General features: G+C 35.8%; 1 protein-coding gene across 1 annotated transcript; it reads left to right on the top strand.

Moving 5' to 3' along the window:
- The first annotated feature begins 1,283 nt into the window (after positions 1 to 1,283).
- On the top strand, positions 1,284 to 6,481 carry LOC108343223 (protein DUF642 L-GALACTONO-1,4-LACTONE-RESPONSIVE GENE 2). Its single transcript, XM_017581355.2, has 3 exons — positions 1,284 to 1,460; positions 5,146 to 5,643; positions 5,733 to 6,481. The coding sequence occupies exons 1-3, from the start codon at positions 1,370 to 1,372 to the stop codon at positions 6,323 to 6,325; spliced, it is 1,182 nt and encodes a 393-aa protein (XP_017436844.1). The 5' UTR covers positions 1,284 to 1,369; the 3' UTR covers positions 6,326 to 6,481.
- Positions 6,482 to 8,942: the final 2,461 nt, after the last annotated feature.

The raw sequence follows: 8,942 nt of genomic DNA, 5'->3' as shown, positions 1-8,942 counted from the left end.
TCAGTTGCTATCACTTACCTTTAACCTGTATTTATAATTTTTGTCATGAGTTTGGGATTAGTGAAAAATTAATCACGACCTAATTTTAACTCAATAGTTCTAATAACTGTTTACATTGATCACGGTTTCAATGACCCAAATAACCTATCGAACGATTATTTTGTCACCGTCCAGTTAAGCTGATCTTGTGTGGTCTTCTTTGGATCGTCCGGTCCATATGGTACAATATCAATATTAACATATAGTTAGTGTAATATTTAAGAAATTGTTGTATTTTAGAGCAGTTGAAATCACTATTATTTTAAAAAGCTATCAATTTGAAAAATTTACAAAATGGTTCTCATTTCCTTTTATTCAACCAATGACCACGTAACAAAATCATATTTTATTTTATTACCTCGATGCAAATGGTTGAAGTTCTAATATATATATATATATATATATATAAACAATTATATGAATAATTGACTTGTATGAATGGATTATCTTCTCGAAATTTTAATTTCTGAAAAGTCTCAAAATGGTGAAGTAGCTTCATAATAAATCACCAATCATCGTGACATATCATATCAAAAGCCGCAATCACGAGATACAGCAGAATACCTATACCTATAGGAAAAAAACATATTTGCTTTTTTTCACATGTATTTATAAAATTCTCTTTTGTCTCTTTTTCCATCTGGATAAACACGAAGTGAGATTTTTTTTTTTCATTTCTTTTATATTCTATTTATGCAAACAATATATATGTATATATTTATTTGTTATTATATTTGTTTATTTTTATTTTACTCTTTCTCAAGACAAACTTTTTCACCCAAAATCGTATTGTTTAGAATATTTGTCATTATTATAATTATAATAAACTCACGGGATATACGATAGTATGAACACTGTATGTACCAAATATATACTTACACATAAATATCGTCGTGTGGCGTCATACGGCGGTGGAAATTAAGGTTCCCACCGGAGACCGGGGTCTCAGAACCCGTAAAAAATACACCCTGTACCCTACATAAAATAAAATATATACTATTTTACCCACGCAACTTAATAAATAACATTCTATAACAACACCATTACCTAAATTCAGAGAGCAAGAAAAAAAAACCAAAGTCGTGTTCACACTGCAGATGAGAAGAAATTTATCTGAAATACAGTACCAATAATTATTAAAAGAAACTTTATTTTAATAAAGTACTAGTTTTAACCTAAGCAAAAAGGAAAAAAAGTGGACCTTGTTACTGTTGAGAATCTTGGATATAAAGACACACTCTGCCTTGCACTTCTCAAAAAAACAGAGTGGTAGTACCCTCTACACGTATCGGAGAGAGAAAAGAAAGAATTTTTCTGGGCGTGCAGATACATGGCTCGGAGCTCCACAAGAATGAAATGGGTCTCCATCTTCGCACTTCTAACCCTTCCCCACTTGCCTCTCACAACCTTCGCAGAAGATGGTAATGTCCCTCTTCCTCCTACCTCACTTTCACTTCTGCTACTTTTCAACTTTTCCTCTTCTTCATGACCCGAGATCTGATATTTCGCTAGCTGCTTTTGCAATTGTTGTTTGGTATAGATATTCTTCATTTAGTGTAAACTTCTCTATGGTTTTGGTGGGTTTGTAGTTACCTTCCCAATGCGTGCTACGAAGATGAAATGTTTGTAATTGCTGTATGATGCTTTATGGGTCGGGGTGGGGCAATTTCTGGGTGTTGTTTTCGTCGGTAATTCTGTTACCGTTTTTATGTTCTGGAGTTCAACATTAAGAATGTGCCAGTTATAGAAAGAGGAGAGTGAATCTGTTGATTCAAACTTAGGAACAGATTCCCTTGTGTTTAACATGTTTGCAACTTCAATAACTTAGCATGGCTGTACTGTGTTTAAGGTGTTTCACATCTAAGTGAAGTGAACTTAATGTTCACATTACTACGGTCATGATTTTCAACACCGAAGGCCCACCTTCCTCTTTGTTGTGACAAGTTGTTTTTTCTTGCTAGCTATCATCACTTTTATGACCAATCTTATTTTAATTTCATTTTTCATTTTCTAAAGGGAGCTTCTACTTTTGAGTCATATCCCTACTAATCTTTCTCTACAGTCCGTGATGGCAGGAATGTTAGTTAAAGTTATACCCAATGATGGAATGTAACAAAAGAAAAACTTTGACGGCAAAATATTGCATTGGGTGTTCTGAAAGCTAAGGTGTTATATGCTTCTAATACATAGTCTTTAAACTACAGATACCAGAAAAGAAAGTATTTTTCAAATACAAACTTAAAACTTTTATTAAAACCGCTTTAATCCTTTATCTTGGTGTTTCTTTTAGTTGAGCATTGTATGATTGGTGATAGGGATCTGATGGATATAGTAATGAAGTGAAGATTAGGTAACATTTAAGCTTATTAAATTACAAGAACCGACTCTATAGTACCAAATAAAAAGTCTTGATTGCTTACGATCCTTTTTGGGGCAGGGGGTACAAGCTGGTATTGTGATATATAGATATCTAAATCCACCGCAAAACATCACATCGTTCAATTATGGACGCATAGTAGCATGTAAGACCGAAAACTAGCATTGCAAATAGAAAAAGGTACCTAAAAAATATAAGATGAAACTAGGTAGTGTTTTGTTATAGTTGGAGAAGGAAAATGATGACCAGCGTAGTAGAGATGGACTAAAGAAGAAGTTGGGTCCGAAGAGTGAGAGGTTTTACTAATGGTTGTTGTTGGCCTAGGGATGCGAAATGACCGAATTGACACATTGTTTCCGCCTCCCAATACACGCTTTTTTCCTCCAATCTTGACCAAAGTGCAAGGACCTTTCCGTAAAGGACGCTACCGACAAAATTACTTTTACTTCTATTATTGTCGTGTAGGTCGCTATCTTCCATCATTCCCATGCTAAGTTAAATAATAAAAGACACAGTAAGAAATAGAACTGCTTTTTTTCGTACCCCTTTGGTCAGAGTGAAAGGATTGCGGAGCCTATAGTGAGTGGCAGCATGCGTTAGGACCCACACGCCCCTGCTACTGCTTAAGCTTTCAACTGGATTCAATTACTTGTTAAGTGTCTGATATTTTTGTAAATCACAAAGATTGAACGTGTTCCTTATAGAATTTGATGGAGGTCATAAAGAAATGATTATAACGATTATATGATATAACTTTTCGATGGGACCATACATCAATTTGTTCCATGTCAACATCGTTTTCTGTCGTTTTTGCTGCCTTCAACCTCCTCGTCCCCATGGCTAGTTGTCATACTTACTCATTTTGAGACCCTTTTGAGTGGTAGCTTATTCTCATCCATTTTTTTGTTACTATTTGAGTCATTGTGTGCTTCTAAGCTACTTCGCAAGTTGGCATTTTTGAAAGTTTTCCCCTTCTTTTGTTGTTCTGATGTGGGCTTTCACATTCTTGAGGTCCATTCTTTGATGAGGCAATCCTTATTATAGTGAGAGCCTATTGTGTTTTTATATTTGAGTTGGTGCTATTGTTGTGAAAAACATAAATGCAGGGACGGGACCAGATATAAATTGGAAAGTATGGTATGGGTAAGTTGCAATCACTGCGAAACGACGCAGATACTTGTTACATTCTAGCTCAACATAAATCTTAATTTGCATTTCATTGCATTGCGTTTGGTTGGAACTTGGAATTACCTGTGGGATGGGGTGGGAGCATGTGCTTTTGAATACACTTTGACAATCCGGCTCTTACCTGTTGAAAATGCCTTGAGAGCAATATGTGGCCCCATACCATACTAATCGCAATTGCTTTTTATCACCTTAAAATAAATTATGCTTATGTTATGCTTGATGCTTTGCTTGCTTCAAACACGAATGGGCCATGGCTTATGCTATTGTTTGGATGTTCTTTATTTAAATATTTTTTCACTTTACCACTTAAACGTACTTAATGATAACGCTACTTTTCGTCTACTGTGCCATGTCTCAGAGAGTGATAAGAAGGGGGCGGGATAGGTTTTCAATCTTTTTATAAAGTTGTTAAGGAAAACGAATGATGCTAGGATTGATTTTGGAGGAACCTCGATTTATTTGAATTTGAAATGTAATCTTGCTGAGGTATAATCTGTTTTGGGTCCCATGAATTAAGCTTTTAACGTTACTTTTTTTTATGTTATTTTTGTAAGTATTAAGAATGATATTGGCATTAACTCAACTTGAACCTTAGCTTAAGCGAAAAGATTGCACAAATCATTAAAAGGGTTGTTTCTTTTAATACCCAACAATAGTAAATTTTAATAACTTCTCAGACAATTTTATTTTTTTTAACTAAAGAAGAGTAAATCTAAGGGGAAATTCTTTTCAAAGCTATATTCAGAAAGCATCAGTACATGTTGGAAGCAGTAAAAAACATCGAATCAATGTACCAATAGTTATAAAAGATATGTATACCATAACATCGTGTGCCCGTCCCTTTTAACTTTTCAACGCAGTTGATTGTTACCATATGGTAATTTCCATTTTGGAAATATGTTAGATAGGACTTAAGAACCGACCAGTGGGTGATAGGATTGGTTTAGATGAGTTTTGTTGTTAATGTAAGAAAGTAATTCTTTTTTATTTTTAGCTTAAAATGAATAAAAAAACGTTATTAAAACGTGAGATTATTTTTATTTTATATCTTATTTTTAAAATATAGCATAAGTACTTATACTTCTGTTATTTTCATTATTTTTTATGTCCGTTTTTTAAAATGAAATCAATATTTGTTATCCACAAAATGCATATTTTTTTTCTTCAAATTAAACTTTACACAAACATACCAGTTGATTTTTTGTTAATAATTTTAAACGAAAAACCAACTTTATAACTCACTCGCGAGTGATAATAGATATAAGGCCAACACTATAACTCCAATATTTGATTATTATTGTATAAGAAAAAAACCAGAAACACTAGCTTGATGTAACATTTTAGATTTAAAGAAACTTAAATTTTCAGCACCGAAAATGGAAATACAAATTTAAACGGTTGAAAAATGCAATTAAGATTATAATATGCAATTTAGACGTGTTCTAATATAAATTGTGGATCCAAAAGATAATATGTTTATAAAATGGAAAACAGTGGTGAGAGGAAAAAGAAAAATAAAGTGAAATGTATTATGCATGCAGGGCTAGTGGCGAATGGAGATTTCGAGGCTACACCATCAAATGGGTTCCCGAACGAGGCGATAGTGGAGGGACCCAGCGAAGTACCTAACTGGAAGTCAAACGGCACCGTTGAGCTAGTGGAGTCAGGGCAAAAACAGGGTGGGATGATCCTCATCGTACCGCAGGGTAGACACGCGGTGAGGCTAGGCAATGACGCTGAGATCAGCCAGGAAGTAACGGTGGAGAAAGGTTCCATTTACTCAGTCACCTTTTGTGCGGCTCGCACGTGCGCCCAGTTGGAGTCCATCAACGTGTCGGTTGCGTCTGCATCGCAAACCATAGACCTCCAGACACTTTACAACGTCCAGGGTTGGAACCCTTACGCCGTTTCTTTCAACGCGGAGGAAGACACTTTTAGGTTAGTGTTTAAGAATCCCGGAATGGAGGATGACCCCACTTGTGGCCCCATCATTGACAACATTGCCATCAAAAAGCTTTTCACCCCCAAATCCCCCAAAGGTATATATACATACGCAAATATTAAATCAATCACCAATTTTTTCTTTCACGTGATAATAATGTCGGCGCTGTTGTGTTGAGATTTGCAGAAAACGCAGTGATCAATGGCGACTTTGAAGAGGGGCCATGGATGTTTACCAATACTTCACTGGGTGTGTTGCTTCCCACAAATTTGGATGAAGAAACCTCCTCGCTACCCGGTTGGATAGTGGAATCGAACCGTGCCGTCCGCTTCATAGATTCCGATCATTACTCTGTTCCACAAGGCAGAAGAGCCGTCGAGTTGCTCTCCGGAAAGGAAGGCATCATTTCCCAAATGGTTGAGACCAAACCTGACAAACCCTACAGCTTGACCTTCTCATTGGGACATGCTGATGACAAATGCAAGGAGCCGCTTGCTGTGATGGCCTTTGCCGGTGACCAGGCTCAGAACGTTCACTACACTCCCAATTCCAACTCTACCTTCCAAACTGCTAACCTGAATTTCACTGCCAAGGCCGAGAGGACAAGAATCGCCTTTTACAGCATATACTACAACACCAGAAGTGATGACATGACTTCTCTCTGTGGGCCTGTGGTCGATGATGTCAGGGTCTGGTTTTCTAACTCCGACGGGCGTCGTGGGTTTTCCTTATTCAGGCTTGGGCTTGCGGTTTTGGGTCTTGCTTTGGTTCTTGTGTAAAAGGTTTTTTCTTTTTGCTTTATTTATTGCAACCATGCAGAGTAGGTTACTTTGGGTTGAGGATGTGGGTAACGGTCCCATTCTGCATCTCAACAATGTTGTATGTGAACTGGCCTTAAGTTTATATGGTTTTTATATAGTTCATGCTACGAAAAATGGAAATGTCTTCTTGGCTCTCTCATTCGTGCTTTTATTAGCTGTGTCTTAGCTGGCCAACACTTTTTCTTAGATATTATTTCTAATGTCTTTTTGGGGTGTGACTAAAGTTTGACATTTGAATAAAAAAAATATGAAGATATGATTTATCCCTCCACTTATTTAAAGATGGTGAAATGGGTTAGTAAGTAAGGTCCGTTTAGATTAATTCCAGCCAATAGAACATGTATCGAAAATGTATTGGAAAACTTTATCCATCCAACCTATTAGTAAAAAAAAACGAATGTTAATTATTTTATAAAATTAATATAAAAGACAAGTTTGGTTAAAAACAATTGGTTCAAATTTCATTTGAATATTAAGTTTTTATTAGTATTAAGTAGGTTACACTTTTAAAATAAATTAATAATACTAATAAACATTATTGTTTTTTAGGATATTCAAATTAAAAAATAAAGATAGAAGTTAAGGTGGCAAAACATGGCGATCTGGACTGTTTGAGTCGGTTTTTCGGTTTGAGTTTGGTATGTAAAAAATAGATTGGATTCGGCTAACCTACTTAAAAACATGGTGATCCGGGCTATTTGAGTCGGATTGACTTTTATAACCTAACTCGCTAAGTTGTTAGGCTTCCCGTCAAAATTGAACTTTCTAAATTGTTAAACGAGTTGTTGAGTTGATGCTAGTTGAGGTTGGGTTGATAACATTCATAAATCTATTAAATGATTACTCCTTGATAATGTTGGTTATATGACAAATCTAGTTCACTTTGAGTTGTTTTTATATAATGTTAATGTTTTTTTTACCTGCAAAAAATTATAAAATAGTTCATATTTAAACATATCATTGAATTATTTTAGCATTTTAGGTGCATTTGAACAGGATTGAGCACCAAGAGTGATCATAAAATGTAATACAATTGAACTTTGACAACACATATTAAAGTGAGTATTTTGATAACATGTGAGAGATAAATTGGAAATAACTCAATAAAAAAACTAGCTCAAGGATAAATGTCTTACTCTTGTGGAGAGTTCTAGTCATATTCAAAAATAACTTACTATCTTAGCATACATCTTTCATGTCTAAAACTATACATGTAGCATGTGATGTTTGTAGGATTGAATATGCTTTAATAACACGATGAATTAATGATTGGATACTTAGAGAAAAATATAACAAAATATTGTACAGAAAGAGTTTAAAAACTGTAAATATTTTGTTAGGTTTAATGTTTCAGTAGGTCCCTATTTTTGTCCAGAATTTCAAACAAGTCTCCTTCTTTTTTGTGTCTCAATTGGATCCTTATTTTTGTAAAATTGAAACAAATAGAGACTTGTCATCAAATTGGACAAATGTTGTTTAGGAGGCCCTAACGTAGCATGCTGACAATATACTTTTAATTGACGTGACAGTAAAAACCTGATTATGAAGTAAAAACCTGGTGGTCGGTCGGCCTGATGGGTGGTCGTCTTAGTGGTGTCAGTTCAATGAAGATTTATGAGAATTGGTATATGCGAAGCCAATTCAATGAAGATTTATGACTTGTTATAGTAGTAACATATGACTTGTTTAGTAGTTTACTACCCATGGAATGCTATGAGAATTAGTATATAAATGTTCTCATTATTTAAGCTTTTAAAGAATCCTTTCTATATCGTACGGTCTCCTGATACTACCAGGCCGACCGACCACCAGGTCGGTTGATCACCAAGCCGACCACTAAGTTTTTACTTCACAATCAGATTTTTACTGCCACGTCAATTAAAAGTATATTGTCAACATGTCATGTCAGGGTCTCCTAAACGACATTTGTCCAATTTGACGGCAAGCCTCTATTTGTTTCAGTTTTACAAAAATAAGGACCCAATTGAGACGCCGAAAAAGAAGGAGACCTATTTGAGATTCTAGATAAAAATAGGAACCTACCTAAGGATGACAACGGGTCGGGTCGGGCACAGATAGAGTGATACCCGAACCCGACCCGCATATAAAAATTGTACCTGTTACCCGCCCTGCTACCCGCCGTATACCCGCATAAAAAAAACCCGCTGATTTTTCATTACCCGCGGATACCCGTTGGATACCCGTTTTTAACAGTTTGTGCATTATTATCCAAGCTAAGGTGTAGGAAGCAAGAATAGGAAATAATAAAAATAATAAGCAGATAAGAACATATGAAAAAAAATTGATGGGTTGGCCCATTTACTCTCTTTTAGATCAGAAACCACTAGGGTTTGTTCTTCTCAAACAAAGGGAAGCAGCCTAATGGCCACCACCACCTCCTCCGACAACCCCTGCACTCTTTATGACCTACTACCACCACTCGTTTTGTTCGCCACTGTCTCATATTTCCCACCACCACCACCTTCTTCATCTTGTTCGTGCTTTCCGACCGCCTGATTAGCGGCGCCACTGTGCTTTCCAGCTTCATCGTCGTCGCCACGCCCTCTACCTTGCT

This window comes from Vigna angularis, chromosome 6 (assembly GCF_016808095.1).
Source record: "Vigna angularis cultivar LongXiaoDou No.4 chromosome 6, ASM1680809v1, whole genome shotgun sequence".
NCBI classification, from domain to species: domain Eukaryota; kingdom Viridiplantae; phylum Streptophyta; class Magnoliopsida; order Fabales; family Fabaceae; genus Vigna; species Vigna angularis.
The sequence above is the reverse complement of the archived record's forward strand: the minus strand, read 5'-3'. Positions and strand labels throughout refer to the sequence as shown.

Excerpts from the sequence above, each read along its gene's own strand:
- LOC108343223 (XM_017581355.2), top strand. The coding sequence starts at position 1,370 with ATGGCTCGGAGCTCCACAAGAATGAAATGGGTCTCCATCTTCGCACTT. Across the intron at positions 1,461-5,145 it reads CACAACCTTCGCAGAAGATG|GGCTAGTGGCGAATGGAGAT; the intron begins GTAATGTCCCTC and ends TTATGCATGCAG. Across the intron at positions 5,644-5,732 it reads CACCCCCAAATCCCCCAAAG|AAAACGCAGTGATCAATGGC; the intron begins GTATATATACAT and ends TGAGATTTGCAG.